The sequence below is a fragment of the Oncorhynchus mykiss genome, chromosome 2 (genome assembly GCF_013265735.2).
Source record: "Oncorhynchus mykiss isolate Arlee chromosome 2, USDA_OmykA_1.1, whole genome shotgun sequence".
NCBI lineage: Eukaryota > Metazoa > Chordata > Actinopteri > Salmoniformes > Salmonidae > Oncorhynchus > Oncorhynchus mykiss.
The window spans coordinates 12171559-12198930 of record NC_048566.1 but is presented as its reverse complement, the minus strand read 5'-3'; the positions used below and the strand labels follow the sequence as shown (position 1 = coordinate 12198930).

The following is a 27372-nucleotide window of genomic DNA, read 5'->3' as shown; positions in this document are numbered from 1 at the left end:
GTGGGGGGTGGTGGGATAGAGGAGTTTGGGAGGAGGGAGTATGGAGAGGAGAGCACAGGGAGTGGAGGGAGTATGGAGGAGGGAAGGAGAGTAGGGGTGGTGGGATAGAGGAGTTTGAGCTGAGGGAGTATGGAGGAGGGAGGAGGAGTAGGGAGCTAGTGTCTGTATGTTTCAGAGAGCATGTGGTAATGAGTGGTGGTAATGTATACGAGGCGTGGTGGAGGGAGGAGGAGGAGGAGGGAGGTGGAGGCCTGCTGCTGTACATAGTTCTGGTTCTACTGAGCTCCACATCCGAGGGAAGACGAGAGAGAATTCACTGAAGATTTGTGGCGCTGGACTGGGGCAACACTGTTTTCTTCTGGATATTTAGCTAATTTAACTGCTCATGTCCAAGGGACACACTGTGGCAATAAATAACATGTCAGACTCTGAGCTTATTTACGAGCCCACGCAGAGCCAGGAGGTTATGGTTAGAGTCTGAGGAGAGGAGAGGTCAGGGTTAGAGTCTGAGGAGAGGTCAGGGTTAGAGTCTGAGGAGAGGTCAGGGTTAGAGTCTGAGGAGAGGAGAGGTCAGGGTTAGAGTCTGAGGAGAGGCGAGGTCAGGGTTAGAGTCTGAGGAGAGGAGAGGTCAGGGTTAGAGTCTGAGGAGAGGAGAGGTCAGGGTTAGAGTCTGAGAGGAGTGGTCAGGGTTAGAGTCTGAGTGGAGAGGTCAGGGTTAGAGTCTGAGTGGAGAGGTCAGGGTTAGAGTCTGAGGAGAGGAGAGATCAGGGTTAGAGTCTGAGAGGAGTGGAGAGGAGAGGTCAGGGTTAGAGTCTGAGAGGAGTGGAGAGGAGAGGTCAGGGTTAGAGTCTGAGAGGAGGGGAGAGGTCAGGGTTAGAGTCTAAGAGGAGAGGTCAGGGTTATAGTCTAAGGAGAGGAGAGGTCAGGGTTAGAGTCTGAGAGGAGAGGAGATGTCAGGGTTAGAGTCTGAGAGGAGAGGTCAGGGTTAGAGTCTGAGGAGAGGAGAGGTCAGGGTTAGAGTCTAAGAGGAGAGGTCAGGGTTATAGTCTGAGAGGAGAGGTCAGGGTTATAGTCTGAGAGGAGAGGTCAGGGTTAGAGTCTGAGAGGAGAGGAGAGGTCAGGGTTAGAGTCTGAGGAGAGGTCAGGGTTAGAGTCTGAGAGGAGAGGAGAGGTCAGGGTTAGAGTCTGAGGAGAGGAGAGGTCAGGGTTAGAGTCTGAGGAGAGGAGAGGTCAGGGTTAGAGTCTAAGAGGAGAGGTCAGGGTTAGAGTCTGAGAGGAGAGGTCAGGGTTAGTGTCTGAGAGGAGCGGTTAGAGTCTGAGTGGAGAGGTCAGGGTTAGAGTCTGAGGAGAGGAGAGGTTAGGGTTAGTCTGAAGAGTGGAGAGGTCAGGGTTAGAGTCTGAGAGGAGAGGAGAGGTCAGGGTTAGAGTCTGAGAGGAGAGGAGAGGTCAGGGTTAGAGTCTGAGAGGAGTGGAGAGGTCAGGGTTAGAGTCTGAGAGGAGTGGAGAGGTCAGCGTTAGAGTCTAAGAGGAGAGGTCAGGGTTAGAGTCTGAGAGGAGAGGTCAGGGTTAGAGTCTGAGAGGAGGGGTTAGAGTCTGAGTGGAGAGGTCAGGGTTAGAGTCTGAGGAGAGGAGAGGTCAGGGTTAGAGTCTAAGAGGAGAGGTCAGGGGTAGAGTCTGAGAGGAGAGGTCGGGGTTAGAGTCTGAGAGGAGAGGAGAGGTCAGGGTTAGAGTCTGAGAGGAAAGGAGAAGTCAGGGTTAGAGTCTGAGGAGAGGTCAGGGTTAGAGTCTGAGGAGAGGTCAGGGTTAGAGTCTAAGGAGAGGTCAGGGTTAGAGTCAGAGGAGAGGAGAGGTCAGGGTTATAGTCTGAGAGGAGAGGTCAGGGTTAGAGTCTGAGAGGAGAGGTCAGGGTTAGAGTCTGAGGAGAGGTCAGGGTTAGAGTCTGAGGAGAGGTCAGGGTTAGAGTCTGAGGAGAGGTCAGGGTTAGAGTCTGAGGAGAGGTTAGGGTTAGAGGAGGAGAGGAGAGGTCAGGGTTAGAGTCTGAGGAGAGGTCAGGGTTAGAGTCTGAGGAGAGGTCAGGGTTAGAGTCTGAGGAGAGGTCGGGGTTAGAGTCTGAGGAGAGGTCGGGGTTAGAGTCTGAGGAGAGGTCGGGGTTAGAGTCTGAGGAGAGGTCAGGGTTAGAGTCTGAGGAGAGGTCAGGGTTAGAGTCTGAGGAGAGGAGAGGTCAGGGTGAGTCTGAGAGGAGAGGATACATCAGGGTTAGAGTCTGAGGAGAGGTCAGGGTTAGAGTCTGAGGAGAGGTCAGGGTTAGAGTCTGAGGAGAGGTCAGGGTTAGAGCCTGAGGAGAGGAGAGGTCAGGGTTAGAGTCTGAGAGGAGAGGAGAGGTCAGGGTTAGAGTCTGAGGAGAGGAGGGGTCAGGGTTAGAGTCTGAGGAGAGGAGAGGTCAGGGTTAGTCTGAGGAGAGGTCAGGTTCAGAGTCTGAGGAGAGGAGGGGTCAGGGTTAGAGTCTGAGAGGAGAGGAGATGTTAGGGTTAGAGTCTGAGAGGAGAGGTCAGCGTTAGTCTGAGGAGAGGGGAGGTCAAGGTTAGAGTCTGAGTGGAGTGGAGAGGTCAGGGTTAGAGTCTGAGGAGAGGAGAGGTCATGGTTAGAGTCTGAGGAGAGGAGAGGTCAGGGTTAGAGTCTGAGGAGAGGAGAGGTCAGGGTTAGAGTCTGAGGAGAGGAGAGGTCAGGGTTAGAGTCAGAGGAGTGGAGAGGTCAGGGTTAGAGTCTGAGGAGAGGAGAGGTCAGGGTTAGAGTCAGAGGAGTGGAGAGGTCAGGGTTAGAGTCTGAGAGGAGAGGAGAGGTCAGGGTTAGAGTCTGAGGAGAGGTCGGGGTTAGAGTCTGAGGAGAGGTCGGGGTTAGAGTCTGAGGAGAGGTCAGGGTTAGAGTCTGAGGAGAGGTCAGGGTTAGAGTCTGAGGAGAGGAGAGGTCAGGGTGAGTCTGAGAGGAGAGGATACATCAGGGTTAGAGTCTGAGGAGAGGTCAGGGTTAGAGTCTGAGGAGAGGTCAGGGTTAGAGTCTGAGGAGAGGTCAGGGTTAGAGCCTGAGGAGAGGAGAGGTCAGGGTTAGAGTCTGAGAGGAGAGGAGAGGTCAGGGTTAGAGTCTGAGAGGAGAGGAGAGGTCAGGGTTAGAGTCTGAGGAGAGGAGGGGTCAGGGTTAGAGTCTGAGGAGAGGAGAGGTCAGGGTTAGTCTGAGGAGAGGTCAGGTTCAGAGTCTGAGGAGAGGAGGGGTCAGGGTTAGAGTCTGAGAGGAGAGGAGATGTTAGGGTTAGAGTCTGAGAGGAGAGGTCAGCGTTAGTCTGAGGAGAGGGGAGGTCAAGGTTAGAGTCTGAGTGGAGTGGAGAGGTCAGGGTTAGAGTCTGAGGAGAGGTCATGGTTAGAGTCTGAGGAGAGGAGAGGTCAGGGTTAGAGTCTGAGGAGAGGAGAGGTCAGGGTTAGAGTCTGAGGAGAGGAGAGGTCAGGGTTAGAGTCTGAGGAGAGGAGAGGTCAGGGTTAGAGTCAGAGGAGTGGAGAGGTCAGGGTTAGAGTCTGAGGAGAGGAGAGGTCAGGGTTAGAGTCAGAGGAGTGGAGAGGTCAGGGTTAGAGTCTGAGAGGAGAGGAGAGGTCAGGGTTAGAGTCAGAGGAGAGGAGAGGTCAGGGTTAGAGTCTGAGGAGAGGTCAGGGTTAGAGGAGGAGAGGAGAGGTCAGGGTTAGAGTCTGAGGAGAGGTCAGGGTTAGAGTCTGATGAGAGGTCAGGGTTAGAGTCTGAGAGGAGTGGAGAGGTCAGGGTTAGAGTCTGAGGAGAGGAGAGGTCAGGGTGAGTCTGAGAGGAGAGGAGACATCAGGGTTAGAGTCTGAGGAGAGGTCAGGGTTAGAGTCTGAGGAGAGGTCAGGGTTAGAGTCTGAGGAGAGGTCAGGGTTAGAGTCTGAGGAGAGGAGAGGTCAGGGTTAGAGTCTGAGAGGAGTGGAGAGGTCAGGGTTAGAGTCTGAGGAGAGGAGGGGTCAGGGTTAGAGTCTGAGGAGAGGAGAAGGTTAGAGTCTGAGGAGAGGAGGGATCAAGGTTAGAGTCTGAGAGGAGAGGAGATGTTAGGGTTAGAGTCTGAGAGGAGAGGAGAGGTCAGGGTTAGAGTCTGAGGAGAGGAGAGGAGAGGTCAAGGTTAGAGTCTGAGAGGAGTGGAGAGGTCAGGGTTAGAGTCTGAGGAGAGGAGAGGTCAGGGTTAGAGTCTGAGAAGAGGAGAGGTCAGGGTTAGAGTCCGAGGAGAGGAGAGGTCAGGGTTAGAGTCAGAGGAGTGGAGAGGTCAGGGTTAGAGTCTGAGGAGAGGAGAGGTCAGGGTTAGAGTCAGAGGAGTGGAGAGGTCAGGGTTAGAGTCTAAGAGGAGGGGTCAGGGTTAGAGTCTGAGGAGAGGTTAGGGGTTAGAGGAGAGGTTAGGGGTTAGAGGAGAGATTAGGGGTTAGGGTCGAGATCAGGGGTCAGGGTTAGAGTCTGAGAGGAGAGGAGAGGTCAGGTTTAGAGTCTGAGAGGAGTGGAGAGATTAGGGGTTAGAGGAGAGGTTAGGGGTTAGAGGAGAGGTTAGTGGTTAGGGTAGAGATCAGGTGTCATGTTTAGAGGAGAGGTCAGGGTTAGGGTAGAGATCAGGGGTCAGGGTTAGAGGAGAGGATAGAGGTTAGAGGAGAGGTTAGGGTAGATATCAGGGGTCAGGGTTAGAGGAGAGGTCATGGTTAGAGGAGAGGTTAGGGGTTAGGGGTCAGGGTTAGGGTAGAGATCAGGGGTCAGGGTTAGGGTAGAGATCAGGGGTCAGGGTTAGGGTAGAGATCAGGGGTCAGGGTTCGAGGAGAGGTTAGGGGTTAGGGTAGAGATCAGGGGTCAGGGTTAGAGGAGAGGTTAGGGGTCAGGGTTGAGATCAGGGGTCAGGGTTAGAGGAGAGGTTAGGGGTTAGGGGTTAGGGTAGAGGTCAGGGGTCAGGGTTAGCTCCCAGGGAATGTTGCTTTAAGGAAGCTCTGAATTACACTTGTCTCTGTTTCACTGGGTATTAACACTGAATTAATGTGTGTGTGTGTGTGTGTGTGTGTGTCACTCATTCACTCTCACTCACTCACTCACTCACTCACTCCAGGCTACGTCCAGAGTCTGATCCGTCGGGTGGTGAACAACGTCAACATTGTGGTCAACAACCTGATCTTGAAGTACGTTGAGGACGACATCGTCCTGTCTGTCAACATCACCTCTGCTGAGAGTTACACCGTCCATGAGTTCTGGGACCGAGCCTTCATGGACATCACAGGTCAGCTGTCTGCACGCACACCTGTTATATAGGGAACACACCTGTTAACCTGGGATATATAGGGGACACACACACCTGTTAACCAGGACTATATAGGGAACACACACACCTGTTAACCAGGACTATATAGGGAACACACACACCTGTTAACCAGGACTATATAGGGGACACACACACCTGTTAACCTGGACTATATAGGGAACACACACCTGTTAACCTGGACTATATAGGGAACACACCTGTTAACCAGGACTATATAGGGAACACACCTGTTAACCAGGACTATATAGGGAACACACCTGTTAACCAGGACTATATAGGGAACACACCTGTTAACCAGGACTATATAGGGAACACACCTGTTAACCTGGACTATATAGGGAACATACCTGTTAACCTGGACTATATAGGGGACACACACACCTGTTAACCAGGACTATATAGGGAACACACACACCTGTTAACCAGGACTATATAGGGAACACACACACCTGTTAACCAGGACTATATAGGGGACACACACACCTGTTAACCTGGACTATATAGGGAACACACCTGTTAACCTGGGATATATAGGGGACACACACACCCGTTAACCTGGGATATATAGGGAACACACACACCTGTTAACCAGGACTAAATAGGGAACACACCTGTTAACCTGGACTATATAGGGGACACACACACCTGTTAACCAGGACTATATAGGGAACACACCTGTTAACCTGGACTATATAGGGGACACACCTGTTAACCTGGGATATATAGGGAACACACACACCTGTTAACCAGGACTATATAGGGAACACACCTGTTAACCTGGACTATATAGGGAACACACCTGTTAACCTGGACTATATAGGGGACACACACACCTGTTAACCAGGACTATATAGGGGACATACCTGTTAACCAGGACTATATAGGGAACACACCTGTTAACCTGGGATATATAGGGGACACACACACCTGTTAACCAGGACTATATAGGGAACACACCTGTTAACCAGGACTATATAGGGAACACACCTGTTAACCTGGGATATATAGGGGACACACACACCTGTTAACCAGGACTATATAGGGGACATACCTGTTAACCAGGACTATATAGGGAACACACCTGTTAACCTGGACTATATAGGGAACACACCTGTTAACCTGGACTATATAGGGAACACACACCTGTTAACCTGGACTATATAGGGAACACACCTGTTAACCAGGACTATATAGGGGACACACCTGTTAACCAGGACTATATAGGGAACACACCTGTTAACCTGGACTATATAGGGGACACACATGTTAACCTGGACTCTAGTAGTGGACTATATAGGGAACACACCTGTTAACCTGGACTATATAGGGAACACACCTGTTAACCTGGACTCTAGTAGTGGACTATATAGGGAACACACCTGTTAACCTGGACTATATAGGGGACACACACACCTGTTAACCAGGACTATATAGGGAACACACCTGTTAACTTGGACTATATAGGGAACACACCTGTTAACCAGGACTATATAGGGGACACACCTGTTAACCAGGACTATATAGGGGACACACCTGTTAACCAGGACTATATAGGGGACACACCTGTTAACCTGGACTATATAGGGAACACACCTGTTAACCTGGACTATATAGGGGACACACCTGTTAAACAGGACTATATAGGGGACACACCTGTTAACCAGGACTATATAGGGGACACACCTGTTAAACAGGACTATATAGGGAACACACCTGTTAACTAGGACTATATAGGGGACACACCTGTTAACCTGGACTATATAGGGGACACACCTGTTAAACAGGACTATATAGGGGACACACCTGTTAACCAGGACTATATAGGGGACACACCTGTTAAACAGGACTATATAGGGGACACACCTGTTAAACAGGACTATATAGGGGACACACCTGTTAACCAGGACTATATAGGGGACACACCTGTTAACCAGGACTATATAGGGGACACACCTGTTAAACAGGACTATATAGGGAACACACCTGTTAACTAGGACTATATAGGGGACACACCTGTTAACCAGGACTATATAGGGGACACACCTGTTAAACAGGACTATATAGGGAACACACCTGTTAACTAGGACTATATAGGGAACACACCTGTTAACCAGGACTATATAGGGGACACACCTGTTAAACAGGACTATATAGGGGACACACATCTGTTAACCTGGACTATATAGGGAACACACACCTGTTAACCAGGACTATATAGGGAACACACACCTGTTAACCAGGACTATATAGGGAACACACACCTGTTAACCAGGACTATATAGGGAACACACACCTGTTAAACTGGACTATATAGGGAACACACACCTGTTAACCAGGACTATATAGGGGACACACACCTGTTAACCAGGACTATATACAGAACACACACCTGTTAACCAGGACTATATAGGGAACACACACCTGTTAACCTGGACTATATAGGGAACACACCTGTTAACCTGGACTATATAGGGAACATACCTGTTAACCATGACTATATAGGGGACACACCTGTTAACCTGGACTATATAGGGAACACACCTGTTAACCAGCACTGTATAGGGGACACACCTGTTAACCAGGACTATATAGGGAACACACCTGTTAACTAGGACTATATAGGGAACACACCTGTTAACCTGGACTATATAGGGAACACACCTGTTAACCAGGACTATATAGGGGACACACCTGTTAAACAGGACAATATAGGGGACACACATATGTTAACCTGGACTATATAGGGAACACACACCTGTTAACCAGGACTATATAGGGAACACACACCTGTTAACCAGGACTATATAGGGAACACACACCTGTTAACCAGGACTATATAGGGAACACACACCTGTTAAACTGGACTTTATAGGGAACACACACCTGTTAACCAGGACTATATAGGGAACACACACCTGTTAACCAGGACTATATACAGAACACACACCTGTTAACCAGGACTATATAGGGAACACACACCTGTTAACCAGGACTATATAGGGGACACACACCTGTTAACCAGGACTATATACAGAACACACACCTGTTAACCAGGACTATATAGGGAACACACACCTGTTAACCTGGACTATATAGGGAACACACCTGTTAACCTGGACTATATAGGGAACATACCTGTTAACCTGGACTATATAGGGGACACACCTGTTAACCAGGACTATATAGGGAACACACCTGTTAACCTGGACTATATAGGGAACACACCTGTTAACCTGGACTATATAGGGAACACACCTGTTAACCTGGACTATATAGGGAACACACCTGTTAACCTGGACTATATAGGGGACACACCTGTTAACCAGGACTATATAGGAGACACACCTGTTAACCAGGACTATATAGGAGACACACCTGTTAACCTGGACTATATAGGGGACACACCTGTTAACCAGGACTATATAGGGGACACACCTGTTAACCTGGACTATATAGGGAACACACCTGTTAACCAGGACTGTATAGGGAACACACACCTGTTAACCTGGACTATATAGGGAACACACCTGTTAACCAGGACTTTATAGGGAACACACCTGTTAACCAGGACTATATAGGGGACACACCTGTTAACCAGGACTATATAGGGAACATACCTGTTAACCAGGACTATATAGGGAACATACCTGTTAACCAGGACTATATAGGGGACACACCTGTTAACCAGGACTATATAGGGGACACACCTGTTAACCTGAACTATATAGGGAACATACCTGTTAACCTGGACTATATAGGGAACACACCTGTTAACCAGGACTATATAGGGAACACACACCTGTTAACCAGGACTATATAGGGAACACACCTGTTAACCAGGACTATATAGGGGACACACACACCTGTTAACCTGGACTATATAGGGGACACACACACCTGTTAACCAGGACTATATAGGGAACACACCTGTTAACCAGGGCTATATAGGGAACACACACACCTGTTAACCAGGACTATATAGGGAACATACCTGTTAACCTGGACTATATAGGGGACACACACATCTGTTAACCAGGACTATATAGGGAACACACCTGTTAACCAGGACTATATAGGGGACACACCTGTTAACCTGGACTATATAGGGGACATACCTGTTAACCAGGACTATATAGGGGACACACACACCTGTTAACCTGGACTATATAGGGAACACACCTGTTAACCAGGACTATATACGGAACACACCTGTTAACCTGGACTATATAGGGAACACACCTGTTAACCAGGACTATATAGGGGACACACCTGTTAACCAGGACTATATAGGGGACACACCTGTTAACCTGGACTATATAGGGGACACACCTGTTAACCAGGACTATATAGGAAACACCCACCTGTTAACCTGGACTATATAGGAGACACACCTGTTAACCAGGACTATACTAACCCCCCTTAGTGAGAACACTTCTAAATGCCCATTAACCCCCCCTAGTGAGAACACTTCTAAATGCCCATTAACCCCCCTTAGTGAGAACACGTTGTCCACTTCTAAATGCCCATTAACACCCCTTAGTGAGAACACTTCTAAATGCCCGTTAACCCCCCTTAGTGAGAACACTTCTAAATGCCCATTAACCCCCCTTAGTGAGAACACGTTGTCCACTTCTAAATGCCTCGGTACTTAAGAGACAAGTGACTCTGCAGAATGTCTTCTCTCTCTGGCTGTTTGAAGTGGACTCAGAGATAATGAATTTACTGCCAGGGCCTGGACATCTCTCTCTCTCTCTCTCTGTTTCTCTCTCTGTTTCTCTCTCTCTCTCTCTCTCTCTCTCTCTCTCTCTCTCTCTCTCTCTCTCTCTCTCTCTCTCTCTCTCTCTCTCTCTCTCTCTCTCTCTCTCTCTCTCTCTGCCTCTCTCTCTGCCTCTCTCTCTGCCTCTCTCTGCCTCTCTCTCTCTCTCTCTCTCTCTCTCTCTCTCTCTCTCTCTCTCTCTCTCTCTCTCTCTCTCTCTCTCTCTCTCTCTCTCTCTCTCTCTCTCTCTCTCTCTCTCTCAATTCAATTCAATTAATTTACCTTAGGCACTGCATCTCAGTGCAAGAGGCGTCACTACAGACACCCTGGTTCGGCGCACAATTGGCCCAGCGTCGTCCGGAATTTGCCCGGAGTAGGCCGTCATTACAAATAAGAATTTGTTCTTAACTGACTTGCCTCATTAAATTAATGTGATTTATATGTTGACTAAGTGTCTTATTCCCCCCCCCCCCAGCTCCTGACCTGGTGCTTCGTAAAGTGATCAACTTCAGTGACTGTACGGTGTGTCTGGATAAGAGGAACGGCAGTGGGAAGATCCAGTTCTACCAGGATCCTCTCCTCTACAAGTGTTCCTTCAGGACCCGACTCCACTTCACCTACCACAACATCAACTCTAAGATCCCTGCTGTCATCAAGGTGAGACGCACAGACCGTCTGTCTGTCTGTCTGTCTGTCTGAAACGCACAGACCTACTGTTTGTCTGTCTGTCTGTCTGTCTGAGACGCACAGACCTACTGTCTGTCTGAGACGCACAGACCTACTGTCTGTCTGTCTGTCTGTCTGTCTGAGACGCACAGACCTACTGTCTGTCTGTCTGTCTGTCTGTCTGTCTGTCTGTCTGTCTGTCTGTCTGTCTGTCTGAGACGCACAGACCTACTGTCTGTCTGTCTGTCTGTCTGTCTGAGACGCACAGACCTACTGTCTGTCTGTCTGTCTGTCTGTCTGTCTGTCTGTCTGTCTGAGACGCAAAGACCTACTGTCTGTCTGTCTGTCTGTCTGTCTGTCTGTCTGTCTGTCTGTCTGTCTGAGACGCACAGACCTTCTGTCTGTCTGTCTGTCTGTCTGTCTGTCTGTCTGTCTGTCTGTCTGTCTGTCTGTCTTTCTTTCAAGATACCCTCCAGGAACAGGGTTGGAGAGCCCTGGTCTTCACGTCTCGCTACAGGAACAGGGTTGGAGAGCCCTCGTCTTCACGTCTCTCTACAGGAACAGGGTTGGAGAGCCCTGGTCTGGACGTCTCTCTACAGGAACAGGGTTGGAGAGCCCTGGTCTGGACGTCTCTCTACAGGAACAGGGTTGGAGAGCCCTGGTCTTCACGTCTCTCTACAGGAACAGGGTTGGAGAGCCCTGGTCTGGACGTCTCTCTACAGGAACAGGGCTGGAGAGCCCTGGTCTTCACGTCTCTCTACAGGAACAGGGTTGGAGAGCCCTGGTCTGGACGTCTCTCTACAGGAACAGGGTTGGAGAGCCCTGGTCTTCACGTCTCTCTACAGGAACAGGGTTGGAGAGCCCTGGTCTGGACGTCTCTCTACAGGAACAGGGTTGGAGAGCCCTGGTCTTCACGTCTCTCTACAGGAACAGGGTTGGAGAGCCCTGGTCTCCACGTCTCTCTACAGGAACAGGGTTGGAGAGCCCTGGTCTTCACGTCTCTCTACAGGAACCGGGTTGGAGAGCCCTGGTCTTCACGTCTCTCTACAGGAACAGGGTTGGAGAGCCCTGGTCTTCACGTCTCTCTACAGGAACAGGGTTGGAGAGCCCTGGTCTTCACGTCTCTCTACAGGAACAGGGTTGGAGAGCCCTGGTCTTCACGTCTCTCTACAGGAACAGGGTTGGAGAGCCCTGGTCTTCACGTCTCTCTACAGGAACAGGGTTGGAGAGCCCTGGTCTTCACGTCTCTCTACAGGAACAGGGTTGGAGAGCCCTGGTCTTCACGTCTCTCTACAGGAACAGGGTTGGAGAGCCCTGGTCTTCACGTCTCTCTACAGGAACAGGGTTGGAGAGCCCTGGTCTTCACGTCTCTCTACAGGAACAGGGTTGGAGAGCCCTGGTCTGGACGTCTCTCTCCAGGAACAGGGTTGGAGAGCCCTGGTCTTCACGTCTCTCTACAGGAACAGGGTTGGAGAGCCCTGGTCTTCACGTCTCTCTACAGGAACAGGGTTGGAGAGCCCTGGTCTTCACGTCTCTCTACAGGAACAGGGTTGGAGAGCCCTGGTCTTCACGTCTCTCTACAGGAACAGGGTTGGAGAGCCCTGGTCTTCACGTCTCTACAGGAACAGGGTTGGAGAGCCCTGGTCTTCACGTCTCTCTACAGGAACAGGGTTGGAGAGCCCTGGTCTCCACGTCTCTCTTTATTAACTGTTTTCTCTTCCTCCTCTGCCTCCTCTTCCTCCTGTCAGATCCAGACGATGGTGGAGTCCCTGAAGCTGTCCATCACAGACCAGCAGCTGCCCATGTTCATCAGGATCATGGAGCTGGTCCTCAGCCTCTACTACGGAGAGATAGGAGGAGGGAAGGAGGGAGAGGCGGAGGAGGGGAGCGGACATGGAGAGGTCATCACTACGCCAGGTTAGTCTGGGGTTAGACTGGTGGAAACTGTCCTCTATTACAGGGAAGAAGAGGAAAGGAGGGAGAGGAGGGGAGAGGTCATGGAGAGGTCATCGCTACGCCAGGTTAGTCTGGGGTTAGACTGGTGGATACTGCCCTCTATTACAGGGGGGAGGAGGGAGAGGAGGAGGAGGAGGGGAGGGAGAGGAGGAGGAGGAGGAGGAGGAGGGAGAGGAGGAGGAGGAGGAGGGAGGGGGAAGAGGCCAGGCTCCGTCACTATTCTGCATGCAGTCTCAATGTATCCCATTTAGTGAATTCCTGGTTGGTGAACCCCAGACCTCACCACCATAGAGGGAAATGGATTCTATAACTGATTCCAATGTTACAGTGGGGCAAGAAAGTATTTAGTCAGTCACCAATTGTGCCAGTTCTCCCACTTAAAAAGATGAGAGAGGCCTGTAGTTTTCATCATTGGTACACTTCAACTATGCCAGAAAAAATGATAACAAGTTCCAACAGGTGCCATTAATACAGGTAACGAGTGGAGGACAGAGGAGCCTCTTAAAGAAGAAGTTACAGGTCTGTGAGAGACAGAAATCTTGCTTGGCTCAGTTTATTTGCCTGTGTTTCTCTTCAGAACATTTTCCAAGAGAAAAAGAGAATATTAATTCATCCTTTTTTATGAAAATAATTTTTTAATTTTTCTTACTAATGGACTGGAAAGAGTCTCTTAGTGTGTGACTGTGTGTGTGACTGTGTGTGTGACTGTGTGTGACTGTGTGTGTGACTGTGTGTGACTCTGTGTGTGACTGTGTGTGTGACTGTGTGTGACTCTGTGTGTGACTCTGTGTGACTGTGTGTGACTGTGTGTGACTGTGTGTGTGACTGTGTGTGTGACTGTGTGTGTGACTGTGTGTGACTGTGTGTGACTGTGTGTGTGACTGTGTGTGTGACTCTGTGTGACTGTGTGTGTGACTGTGTGTGACTGTGTGTGTGACTGTGTGTGTGACTGTGTGTGTGTGTGACTGTGTGTGTGACTGTGTGTGACTCTGTGTGTGACTGTGTGTGTGACTGTGTGTGACTCTGTGTGACTGTGTGTGACTGTGTGTGACTGTGTGTGTGACTGTGTGTGTGACTGTGTGTGTGACTGTGTGTGTGACTGTGTGTGACTGTGTGTGACTGTGTGTGTGACTGTGTGTGTGACTGTGTGTGACTCTGTGTGTGACTGTGTGTGTGACTGTGTGTGTGACTGTGTGTGACTGTGTGTGACTGTGTGTGTGACTGTGTGTGTGACTGTGTGTGTGACTGTGTGTGACTGTGTGTGACTGTGTGTGACTCTGTGTGACTGTGTGTGACTGTGTGTGACTGTGTGTGACTGTGTGTGTGACTGTTTGTGACTGTTTGTGACTGTGTGTGACTGTGTGTGACTGTGTGTGACTGTTTGTGACTGTGTGTGTGACTGTGTGTGACTGTGTGTGACTGTGTGTGACTGTGTGTGACTGTGTGTGACTGTGTGTGACTGTTTGTGACTGTGTGTGTGACTGTGTGTGACTGTTTGTGACTGTGTGTGAATCAGTGTGAGTTTTTAGGTGGAATCCAGAAGGTTTATTCATGTTCTCTCTTCTCTCTCTCTCTCTCCTCTCTCTCTCTCTCTCTCTCCTCTCTCTCGCTCTCTCCTCTCTGTCTCTCTCTCTCTCTCTCTCTCTCTCTCTCTCTCTCTCTCTCTCTCTCCTCTCTCTCTCTCTCTCCTCTCGCTTCTCTCTCTCTCTCTCTCTCTCTCTCTCTCTCTCTCTCTGTCTCTTCTCTCTCTCTCTCTCTCTCTCTCTCCCTGTCTCTCCTCTCTCTCTCTCTCTCTCTCTCTCCTCTCTCTCGCTCTCTCCTCTCTGTCTCTCTCTCTCTCTCTCTCTCCTCTCTCTCTCTCTGCCTCTCTCTCCTCTCTCTCTCTCTCTCTCTCTCTCTCTCTCTCTGCCTCTCTCTCTCTCTCTCTCTCCTCTCTCTCTCTCTCCTCTCGCTTCTCTCTCTCTCTCCCTCTCTCTCTCTCTGTCTCTTCTCTCGCTCTCTCTCTCCTCTCTCTCTCTCTCTCTCTGCCTCTCTCTCTCTCTCTCTCTCTCTCTGTATGAAATGAATTCGAAGTTGTGCGAAACACTAAACATGTCAGAGGTGGGAACAGGCATAAAGTTTGGTGGAGGAGGAATAATGGGGTTTTAGAAAAATATGAGAGGAATTAAGAGGAGGAGAATGGCTGAGGGAGAAAAGAGAGGAAGGGAATGCGTAGTGCCAACTGTAAAGTTTGGTGGAGGAGGATAATGGTCTGGGGCTGTTTTTCATGGTTCGGACCCCTTAGTTCCAGTGAAGGGAAATCTTAACGCTACAGCATACAATGACTTTCTAGATGATTATGTGCTTCCAACGAGCCAGGCCTAATCATCCAACATCAGTGCCCGACCTCACTAATGCTCTTGTAGCTGAATGGAAGCAAGTCCCCGTAGCAATGTTCCAACATCTAGTGGAAAGCCTTCCCAGAAGAGTGGAGGCTGTTATAGCAGCAATGTTCCAACATCTATTGGAAAGCCTTCCCAGAAGAGTGGAGGCTGTTATAGCAGCAATGGTCCAACATCTAGTGGAAAGCCTTCCCAGAAGAGTGAAGGCTGTTATAGCAGCAATGTTCCAACATCTAGTGGAAAGCCTTCCCAGAAGAGTGAAGGCTGTTATAGCAGCAATGTTCCAACACCTAGTGGAAAGCCTTCCCAGAAGAGTGGAGGCTGTTATAGCAGCAATGTTCCAACACCTAGTGGAAAGCCTTCCCAGAAGAGTGGAGGCTGTTATAGCAGCAATGTTCCAACACCTAGTGGAAAGCCTTCCCAGAAGAGTGGAGGCTGTTATAGCAGCAATGTTCCTACATCTAGTGGAAAGCCTTCCCAGAAGAGTGGATGCTGTTATAGCAGCAATGTTCCAACATCTAGTGGAAAGCCTTCCCAGAAGAATGGAGGCTGTTATAGCAGCAATGTTCCAACATCTAGTGGAAAGCCTTCCCAGAAGAATGGAGGCTGTTATAGCAGCAATGTTCCAACATCTAGTGGAAAGCCTTCCCAGAAGAATGGAGGCTGTTATAGCAGCAATGTTCCAACATCTAGTGGAAAGCCTTCCCAGAAGAGTGGAGGATGTTATAGCAGCAATGTTCCAACTCCTAGTGGAAAGCCTTCCCAGAAGAGTGGAGGCTGTTATAGCAGCAATGTTCCAACATCTAGTGGAAAGCCTTCCCAGAAGAGTGGAGGCTGTTATAGCAGCAATGTTCCAACATCTAGTGGAAAGCCTTCCCAGAAGAGTGGAGGCTGTTATAGCAGCAATGTTCCAACATCTAGTGGAAAGCCTTCCCAGAAGAGTGGAGGCTGTTATAGCAGCAACGTTCCAACATCTAGTGGAAAGCCTTCCCAGAAGAGTGGAGGCTGTTATAGCAGCAATGTTCCAACATCTAGTGGAAAGCCTTCCCAGAAGAGTGGAGGCTGTTATAGCAGCAATGTTCCAACATCTAGTGGAAAGCCTTCCCAGAAGAGTGGAGGCTGTTATAGCAGCAATGTTCCAACATCTAGTGGAAAGCCTTCCCAGAAGAGTGGAGGCTGTTATAGCAGCAATGTTCCAACATCTAGTGGAAAGCCTTCCCAGAAGAGTGGAGGCTGTTATAGCAGCAATGTTCCAACATCTAGTGGAAAGCCTTCCCAGAAGAGTGGAGGCTGTTATAGCAGCAATGTTCCAACATCTAGTGGAAAGCCTTCCCAGAAGAGTGGAGGCTGTTATAGCAGCAATGTTCCAACATCTAGTGGAAAGCCTTCCCAGAAGAGTGGAGGCTGTTATAGCAGCAATGTTCCAACATCTAGTGGAAAGCCTTCCCAGAAGAGTGGAGGCTGTTATAGCAGCAATGTTCCAACATCTAGTGGAAAGCCTTCCCAGAAGAGTGGAGGCTGTTATAGCAGCAATGTTCCAACATCTAGTGGAAAGCCTTCCCAGAAGAATGGAGGCTGTTATAGCAGCAATGTTCCAACATCTAGTGGAAAGCCTTCCCAGAAGAGTGGAGGCTGTTATAGCAGCAATGTTCCAACATCTAGTGGAAAGCCTTCCCAGAAGAGTGGAGGCTGTTATAGCAGCAATGTTCCAACATCTAGTGGAAAGCCTTCCCAGAAGAGTGGAGGCTGTTATAGCAGCAATGTTCCAACATCTAGTGGAAAGCCTTCCCAGAAGAGTGAAGGCTGTTATAGCAGCAATGTTCCAACATCTAGTGGAAAGCCTTCCCAGAAGAGTGGAGGCTGTTATAGCAGCAATGTTCCAACATCTAGTGGAAAGCCTTCCCAGAAGAGTGGAGACTGTTATAGCAGCAATGTTCCAACATCTAGTGGAAAGCCTTCCCAGAAGAGTGGAGGCTGTTATAGCAGCAATGTTCCAACACCTAGTGGAAAGCCTTCCCAGAAGAGAGGAGGCTGTTATAGCAGCAATGGTCCATCATCTAGTGGAAAGCCTTCCCAGAAGAGTGGAGGCTGTTATAGCAGCAATGTTCCAACATCTAGTGGAAAGCCTTCCCAGAAGAGTGGAGGCTGTTATAGCAGCAAAGGGGGGGAAACCAACTCCATATTAATGCCCATGATTTTGTAATGAGATTGTTGGACGAGCAGGTGTCCACATACTTTTGATCGTGTAGTGTTTCTGCCCATTAAAAGTCTTACACAAAGTAAAGAATAAAACGTTTAAACTGAAGCAGGAATGTGATCTTTTTACTCTTGAACAGAAGCCAACGACTGACAGGTTGAACTCAGATAAAACATACGGCTTCATGACAAACCAACCTGGTAAATATCTCACATCGACTAAACTGATACAAGCAGTTGTAAAAACTAATACAAGCAGTTGTAAAAACTGATACGATCAGTTGTAAAAACGAATACGATCAGTTGTAAAAACTGATACAATCAGTTGTAAAAACTAATACAATCAGTTGTAAAAACTGATACAATCAGTTGTAAAAACTGATACAATCAGTTGTAAAAACTGATACGATCAGTTGTAAAAACTGATACAATCAGTTGTAAAAACTAATACGATCAGTTGTAAAAACTAATACAATCAGTTGTAAAAACTAATACAATCAGTTGTAAAAACTAATACAATCAGTTGTAAAAACTAATACAATCAGTTGTAAAAACTAATACAATCAGTTGTAAAAACTGATACAATCAGTTGTAAAAACTGATACAATCAGTTGTAAAAACTGATACAATCAGTTGTAAAAACCGATACAATCAGTTGTAAAAACTGATACAATCAGTTGTAAAAACTGATACAATCAGTTGTAAAAACTGATACAATCAGTTGTAAAAACCGATACAATCAGTTGTAAAAACCGATACAATCAGTTGTAAAAACTGATACAATCAGTTGTAAAAACCGATACAATCAGTTGTAAAAACCGATACAATCAGTTGTAAAAACTGATACAATCAGTTGTAAAAACGAATACGATCAGTTGTAAAAACCGATACAATCAGTTGTAAAAACTGATACAATCAGTTGTAAAAACTGATACAATCAGTTGTAAAAACTGATACAATCAGTTGTAATTGTAAAAGATAAAGATACTAAAACGGACTTTAGAAACCAACAACGTGATTTAATGTCAATTTTTAAAGTTTATAATTTGAAGAAATGTATAATTTGGAATGGAACAACAGTTGGACGGATCGTAAAATCTCTTATCAGCAGACCAAAAATAAACCCTAAAAACAGACATCACCCAAGAATGGATATTAGATAGTGTTAAAACACGAGAGAAGCATCAGGAATGGATGGCTGGTAAAACACGAGGAGGAGAAGCACCAGGAATGGATGGCTGGTAAAACACGAGGAGAGAAGCACCAGGAATGGATGGCTGGTAAAACACGAGGAGAGAAGAACCAAAAATGGATGGCTGGTAAACACGAGGAGAGAAGCACCAGGAATGGATGGCTGGTAAAACACGAGTAGAGAAGCACCAAAAATGGATGGCTGGTAAACACGAGGAGGAGAAGCACCAGGAATGGATGGCTGGTAAAACACGAGGAGAGAAGCACCAGGAATGGATGGCTGGTAAAACACGAGGAAGAGAAGCACCAGGAATGGATGGCTGGTAAAACACGAGGAGAGAAGCACCAAGAATGGATGGCTGGTAAAACACGAGGAGAGAAGCACCAGGAATGGATGGCTGGTAAAACACAAGGAGAGAAGCACCAGGAATGGATGGCTGGTAAAACACGAGGAGAGAAGCACCAAGAATGGATGGCTGGTAAAACACGAGGAGAGAAGCACCAGGAATGGATGGCTGGTAAAACACGAGGAGGAGAAGCACCAAGAATGGATGGCTGGTAAAACACGAGGAGAAAAGCACCAAGAATGGATGGCTGGTAAAACACGAGGAGAGAAGCACCAGGAATGGATGGCTGGTAAAACACGAGGAGGAGAAGCACCAGGAATGGATGGCTGGTAAAACACGAGGAGAGAAGCACCAGGAATGGATGGCTGGTAAAACACGAGGAGAAAAGCACCAAGAATGGATGGCTGGTAAAACACGAGGAGGAGAAGCACCAGGAATGGATGGCTGGTAAAACACGAGGAGGAGAAGCACCAAGAATGGATGGCTGGTAAAACACGAGGAGAGAAGCACCAAGAATGGATGGCTGGTAAAACACGAGGAGAGAAGCACCAGGAATGGATGGCTGGTAAAACACGAGGAGGAGAAGCACCAGGAATGGATGTCTGGTAAAACACGAGGAGGAGAAGCACCAAGAATGGATGGCTGGTAAAACACGAGGAGGAGAAGCACCAGGAATGGATGTCTGGTAAAACACGAGGAGAGAAGCACCAGGAATGGATGGCTGGTAAAACACGAGGAGGAGAAGCACCAGGAATGGATGGCTGGTAAAACACGAGGAGAGAAGCACCAGGAATGGATGGCTGGTAAAACACGAGGAGAGAAGCACCAGGAATGGATGGGTTTCCCATAGACATCTCTTCAACATTTTTACAAAGTAACTCTCCAGATGTACACAAATGACAAGACACACGTCACTCAATTCAATACTTTCTAGTTCCATGTATCAAACATTTATTTCAGTTCTGTTAAAACCAGGAAAATCTGGAGAGTCCCCTGCTGATAATAGACCCTGAAGTTGAATAAATTGTGACCAGTAGAAGGTCTTGGTGTTTAGACCTGACACCTCAGACTCTCACAGGAAGTACAAAACAACGACCAGTAGAAGGTCTTGGTGTTTAGACGTGACACCTCAGACTCTCACAGGAAGTACAAAACAACGACCAGTAGAAGGTCTTGGTGTTTAGACGTGACACCTCAGACTCTCACAGGAAGTACAAAACAACGACCAGTAGAAGGTCTTGGTGTTTAGACGTGACACCTCAGTCTCTCACAGGAAGTACAAAACAACGACCAGTAGAAGGTCTTGGTGTTTAGACGTGACACCTCAGACTCTCACAGGAAGTACAAAACAACGACCAGTAGAAGGTCTTGGTGTTTAGACGTGACACCTCAGACTCTCACAGGAAGTACAAAACAACGACCAGTAGAAGGGCTTGGTGTTTAGACGTGACACCTCAGACTCTCACAGGAAGTACAAAACAACGACCAGTAGAAGGGCTTGGTGTTTAGACGTGACACCTCAGACTCTCACAGGAAGTACAAAACAACGACCAGTAGAAGGTCTTGTGTGTTTAGACGTGACTCCTCAGACTCTCACAGGAAGTACAAAACAACGACCAGTAGAAGGTCTTGGTGTTTAGACGTGACACCACAGACTCTCACAGGAAGTACAAAACAACGACCAGTAGAAGGTCTTGTGTGTTTAGACGTGACACCTCAGACTCTCACAGGAAGTACAAAAAAGAAAACAAACGACCAGTAGAAGCCAGAACAGTGTAGTTCTCAACAGCCAATTCTCAAAGTGAAAGATTTAATTAAAACATGACATAATTTTCACCGCCTAAGCCTGTGGGATTCCTGCGCTGTGACCTCACACGGGTTATTGTTTTGAGAGAGAGAGCGAGTACATTCTTGTCTATTGACATCAGCTTCCCCTGGCTGTCGCAGAGGGGAGCAGGCCAGCTCAGGGAAACAGACACGACCATACAGGTTCATAGGTCAGGGGAGCCACATTAGAGCGTGACCACCTCTAGGCGACTCGCTCACAGCCCCTGGCAGAGTGGTACACCTACAGCCCTACAGCCCCCAGTTCCTCTCCCCAGCCCCTGGCAGAGTGGTACACCTACAGCCCTACAGCCCCCAGTTCCTCTCCCCAGCCCCTAGCAGAGTGGTACACCTACAGCTCCTCTCCCCAGCCCCTGGCAGAGTGGTACACCTACAGTTCCTCTCCCCAGCCCCTGGCAGAGTGGTTCACCTACAGCCCCCAGCTCCTCTCCCCAGCCCCTGGCAGAGTGGTACACCTACAGCTCCTCTCCCCAGCCCCTGGCAGAGTGGTACACCTACAGCCCCCAGCTCCTCTCCCCTGGCCTGTGACTCCTGTGATTCAGCTCTTGGTTAGCCATGAACAGGATGATCCACTGGGCCAGAACTCTACTGTCAGGATGATCCACTGGGCCAGAACTCTACTGTCAGGATGATCCACTGGGCCAGAACTCTACTCTCAGGATGATCCACTGGGCCAGAACTCTACTGTCAGGATGATCCACTGGGCCAGAACTCTACTCTCAGGATGATCCACTGGGCCAGAACTCTACTCTCAGGATGATCCACTGGGCCAGAACTCTACTGTCAGGATGATCCACTGGGCCAGAACTCTACTGTCAGGATGATCCACTGGGCCAGAACTCTACTGTCAGGATGATCCACTGGGCCAGAACTTTACTGTCAGGATGATCCACCGGGCCAGAACTCTACTGTCAGGATGATCCACTGGGCCAGAACCCTACTGTCAGGATGATCCACCGGGCCAGAACTCTACTGTCAGGATGATCCACTGGGCCAGAACTCTACTGTCAGGATGATCCACCAGGCCAGAACTCTACTGTCAGGATGATGTAGGAAATTCCCTGTTAAAATTGAGGATGATGGAAGAGGGGCATGAGTGAAAAAGTTTGAACCAATGCTCTAGCCTGACGCGGTAAGGACTGGCTGGCTGGCTGGCTGGCTGACTGATTGACTGGCTGGCTGGCTGACTGATTGGCTGGCTGGCTGACCTGCCTACCTGTCTGCCTACCCGACTGCCTGTCTGACTGAAAAGCACTTACATCCTGCCTCACCTGCGTGCCTCGGTGCCATGTCAGCTTTCCCGTCACCAACCCATCTACCCTCCGAGGCACTGCTCTCTCCGGCTCTGCTTCCAGTGGTTTGTAGTGTTCAGCTGAATCAACTTGGCCGAGTCCAACCCACAGGAAGTCCAGATTCATGAAGAGGGCCACGTCACCACCGCTGTCACAGTTGACGTGTAATCAAAGCTGTGTTTTCTTTCACTGATGAAATGAAATGAGAGTTCCCCTATAATTACATTATCACTAAGTCTGCATGAGTTTGTTGCTTTAAGGCTTTAAGGTTCTAGGTTTTAAGTTGAGTGTTTAAACAGGAGCTCAGATCCATTTGGTTGAACACATTGGGCTTTATTGAAACGTCTCTATTTCATCGATGTGTCAGTCATACAGCGTTTGACAAAGGGGTCCTCTTTTTACAGGACACCTCAGGTTGTTCATGTCTGTCTTAATTACAGGACACCTCGGGTTGTTCATGTGTGTCTTAATTACAGGACACCTCAGGTTGTTCATGTCTGTCTTAATTACAGGACACCTCAGGTTGTTCATGTCTGTCTTAATTACAGGACACCTCAGGTTGTTCATGTCTGTCTTAATTACAGGACACCTCAGGTTGTTCATGTCTCTTTTTACAGGACACCTCAGGTTGTTCATGTCTGTCTTAATTACAGGACACCTCAGGTTGTTCATGTGTGTCTTAATTGCAGGACACATCAGGTTGTTCATGTCAGTCTTAATTACAGGACACCTCAGGTTTTTCATGTGTGTCTTAATTGCAGGACACCTCAGGTTGTTCATGTCTCTTTTTACAGGACACCTCAGGTTGTTCATGTCTGTCTTAATTACAGGACACTTCAGGTTGTTCATGTCTATCTTAATTACAGGACACCTCAGGTTGTTCATGTCTGTCTTAATTACAGGACACCTCAGGTTGTTCATGTCTCTTTTTACAGGGCACCTCAGGTTGTTCATGTCTGTCTTAATTACAGGACACCTCAGGTTGTTCATGTCTCTTTTTACAGGACACCTCAGGTTGTTCATGTCTGTCTTAATTACAGGACACCTCAGGTTGTTCATGTCTGTCTTAATTACAGGACACCTCAGGTTGTTCATGCCTCTTTTTACAGGACACCTCAGGTTGTTCATGCCTCTTTTTACAGGACACCTCAGGTTGTTCATGTCTCTTTTTACAGGACACCTCAGGTTGTTCATGTCTCTTTTTACAGGACACCTCAGGTTGTTCATGTCTCTTTTTACAGGACACCTCAGGTTGTTCATGTCTCTTTTTACAGGGCACTTCAGGTTGTTCATGTCTGTCGTAATTACAGGACACCTCAGGTTGTTCATGTCTCTTTTTACAGGACACCTCAGGTTGTTCATGTCTGTCTTAATTACAGGACACCTCAGGTTGTTCATGTCTCTTTTTACAGGACACCTCAGGTTGTTCATGTCTCTTTTTACAGGACACTTCAGGTTGTTCATGTCTCTTTTTACAGGACACTTCAGGTTGTTCATGTCTGTCTTAATTACAGGACACTTCAGGTTGTTCATGTCTCTTTTTACAGGACACCTCAGGTTGTTCATGTCTCTTTTTACAGGACACCTCAGGTTGTTCATGTCTCTTTTTACAGGACACCTCAGGTTGTTCATGTCTGTCTTAATTACAGGACACCTCAGGTTGTTCATGTGTGTCTTAATTACAGGACACCTCAGGTTGTTCATGTCTGTCTTAATTACAGGACACCTCAGGTTGTTCATGTCTCTTTTTACAGGACACTTCAGGTTGTTCATGCCTCTTTTTACAGGACACCTCAGGTTGTTCATGTCTGTCTTAATTACAGGACACCTCAGGTTGTTCATGTCTCTTTTTACAGGACACCTCAGGTTGTTCATGTCTCTTTTTACAGGACACTTCAGGTTGTTCATGTCTCTTTTTACAGGACACTTCAGGTTGTTCATGTCTGTCTTAATTACAGGACACTTCAGGTTGTTCATGTCTCTTTTTACAGGACACCTCAGGTTGTTCATGTCTCTTTTTACAGGACACCTCAGGTTGTTCATGTCTCTTTTTACAGGACACCTCAGGTTGTTCATGTCTCTTTTTACAGGACACCTCAGGTTGTTCATGTCTCTTTTTACAGGACACCTCAGGTTGTTCATGTCTCTTTTTACAGGACACCTCAGGTTGTTCATGTCTGTCTTAATTACAGGACACCTCAGGTTGTTCATGTGTGTCTTAATTACAGGACACCTCAGGTTGTTCATGTCTGTCTTAATTACAGGACACCTCAGGTTGTTCATGTCTCTTTTTACAGGACACTTCAGGTTGTTCATGCCTCTTTTTACAGGACACCTCAGGTTGTTCATGTCTCTTTTTACAGGACACTTCAGGTTGTTCATGTCTGTCTTAATTACAGGACACATCAGGTTGTTCATGTCTGTCTTAATTACAGGACACTTCAGGTTGTTCATGTCTCTTTTTACAGGACACTTCAGGTTGTTCATGTCTGTCTTAATTACAGGACACCTCAGGTTGTTCATGTCTCTTTTTACAGGACACTTCAGGTTGTTCATGTCTGTCTTAATTACAGGACACCTCAGGTTGTTCATGTCTGTCTTAATTACAGGACACCTCAGGTTGTTCATGTCTCTTTTTACAGGACACTTCAGGTTGTTCATGCCTCTTTTTACAGGACACCTCAGGTTGTTCATGTCTGTCTTAATTACAGGACACCTCAGGTTGTTCATGTCTGTCTTAATTACAGGACACCTCAGGTTGTTCATGTCTCTTTTTACAGGACACCTCAGGTTGTTCATGTCTGTCTTAATTACAGGACACCTCAGGTTGTTCATGTCTATCTTAATTACAGGACACTTCAGGTTGTTCATGTCTATCTTAATTACAGGACACCTCAGGTTGTTCATGTCTCTTTTTACAGGACACCTCAGGTTGTTCATGTCTCTTTTTACAGGACACCCCAGGTTGTTCATGTCTCTTTTTACAGGACACTTCAGGTTGTTCATGTCTCTTTTTACAGGACACTTCAGGTTGTTCATGTCTGTCTTAATTACAGGACACTTCAGGTTGTTCATGTCTCTTTTTACAGGACACCTCAGGTTGTTCATGTCTGTCTTAATTACAGGACACCTCAGGTTGTTCATGTCTCTTTTTACAGGACACCTCAGGTTGTTCATGTCTCTTTTTACAGGACACCTCAGGTTGTTCATGTCTGTCTTAATTACAGGACACCTCAGGTTGTTCATGTCTATCTTAATTACAGGACACTTCAGGTTGTTCATGTCTATCTTAATTACAGGACACTTCAGGTTGTTCATGTCTATCTTAATTACAGGACACCTCAGGTTGTTCATGTCTCTTTTTACAGGGCACTTCAGGTTGTTCATGTGTGTCTTAATTACAGGACACCTCAGGTTGTTCATGTCTGTCTTAATTACAGGACACCTCAGGTTGTTCATGTCTCTTTTTACAGGGCACTTCAGGTTGTTCATGTGTGTCTTAATTACAGGACACCTCAGGTTGTTCATGTCTGTCTTAATTACAGGACACCTCAGGTTGTTCATGTCTGTCTTAATTACAGGACACCTCAGGTTGTTCATGTCTCTTTACAGGGCACCTCAGGTTGTTCATGTCTCTTTTTACAGGGCACTTCAGGTTGTTCATGTCTGTCGTAATTACAGGACACCTCAGGTTGTTCATGTCTCTTTTTACAGGGCACTTCAGGTTGTTCATGTCTGTCGTAATTACAGGACACCTCAGGTTGTTCATGTCTCTTTTTACAGGGCACTTCAGGTTGTTCATGTGTGTCTTAATTACAGGACACCTCAGGTTGTTCATGTCTGTCTTAATTACAGGACACCTCGGGTTGTTCATGTGTGTCTTAATTACAAGACACCTCAGGTTGTTCATGTGTGTCTTAATTAGAGGACACCCCAGCCTTCCCATAGTCCCCCAGCCTTCCCATAGTCCCCCAGCCTTCCCATAGTCCCCCAGCCTTCCCATAGTCCCCCGGCCTTCCCATAGTCCCCCGGCCTTCCCATAGTCCCCCAGCCTCCCTTAGTCCCCCTGCCTTCCCGTAGTCCCCCGCCTTCCCGTAGTCCGCCAGCCTTCCCGTAGTCGCTCACGCTCAGCCTTCCCATAGTCCCCCGGCCGTCCCATAGTCCCCCAGCCTTCCCGTAGTCCTCCGGCCTTCCCGTAGTCGCTCAGCCTTCCCATGGTCCCCTGCCTTCCCATGGTCCCCCGGCCTTCCCGTAGTCGCTCAGCCTTCCCGTAGTCCCCCAGCCTTCCCATGGTCCCCCGGCCTTCCCGTAGTCGCTCAGCCTTCCCGTAGTCCCCCAGCCTTCCCGTAGTCCCCCGCCTTCCCGTAGTCCGCCAGCCTTCCCGTTGTCCCCCAGCCTCCCTTAGTCCCCCTGCCTCCCCGTAGTCCGCCAGCCTTCCCGTTGTCCCCCAGCCTCCCTTAGTCCCCCGGCCTTCCCGTAGTCCCCCTGCCTTCCCATAGTCCCCCGGCCTTCCCATAGTCCCCCAGCCTCCCTTAGTCCCCCTGCCTTCCCGTAGTCCCCCGCCTTCCCGTAGTCCGCCAGCCTTCCCGTTGTCCCCCAACCTTCCCATAGTCGCTCAGCCTTCCCATAGTCCCCCGGCCTTCCCGTAGTCGCTCAGCCTTCCCATAGTCCCCCAGCCTTCCCATAGTCCTCCGGCCTTCCCAAAGTCCCCCAGCCTTCCCGTAGTCCTCTGGCCTTCCCATAGTCCTCTGGCCTTCCCATAGTCCCCCGGCCTTCCCATAGTCCCCCAGCCTTCCAGTAGTCGCTCAGCCTTCCCATAGTCCGCCAGCCTTCCCGCAGTCGCTCACGCTCAGCCTTCCCATAGTCCCCCGGCCTTCCCATAGTCCACCAGCCTTCCCGTAGTCCTCCGGCCTTCCCGTAGTCACCTCAGGTTGTTCATGTCTGTCTTAATTACAAGACACCTCAGGTTGTTCATGTGTGTCTTAATTAGAGGACACCCCAGCCTTCCCATAGTCCCCCAGCCTTCCCATAGTCCCCCGGCCTTCCCATAGTGCCCCAGCCTTCCCATAGTCCCTCAGCCTTCCCATAGTCCCCCAGCCTTCCCATAGTCCCCCGGCCTTCCCATAGTCCCCCAGCCTTCCCATAGTCCCCCAGCCTCCCTTAGTCCCCCTGCCTTCCCGTAGTCCCCCGCCTTCCCGTAGTCCGCCAGCCTTCCCGTAGTCGGTCACGCTCAGCCTTCCCATAGCCCCCCGGCCTTCCCATAGTCCCCCAGCCTTCCCGTAGTCCTCCGGCCTTCCCGTAGTCGCTCAGCCTTCCCATGGTCCCCTGCCTTCCCATGGTCCCCCGGCCTTCCCGTAGTCGCTCAGCCTTCCCGTAGTCCCCCAGCCTTCCCGTAGTCCCCCGC

The 27372-nt window shown here is 48.5% G+C and overlaps 1 protein-coding gene across 6 annotated transcripts in view; it reads left to right on the top strand.

Annotated features, from left to right (window-relative positions):
* Positions 1-27372, top strand: part of LOC110513475 (vacuolar protein sorting-associated protein 13B) — an 818772-nt gene that overhangs the window by 91780 nt on the left and 699620 nt on the right. For all 6 annotated transcript variants that reach the window (XM_036938036.1, XM_036938048.1, XM_036938043.1 and 3 more), the window contains exons 5-7: positions 5129-5296; positions 10570-10751; positions 12509-12677. In XM_036938036.1, the coding sequence (XP_036793931.1) occupies positions 5129-5296; positions 10570-10751; positions 12509-12677 (519 nt within the window). The remainder of the gene's footprint in view (positions 1-5128; positions 5297-10569; positions 10752-12508; positions 12678-27372) is intronic.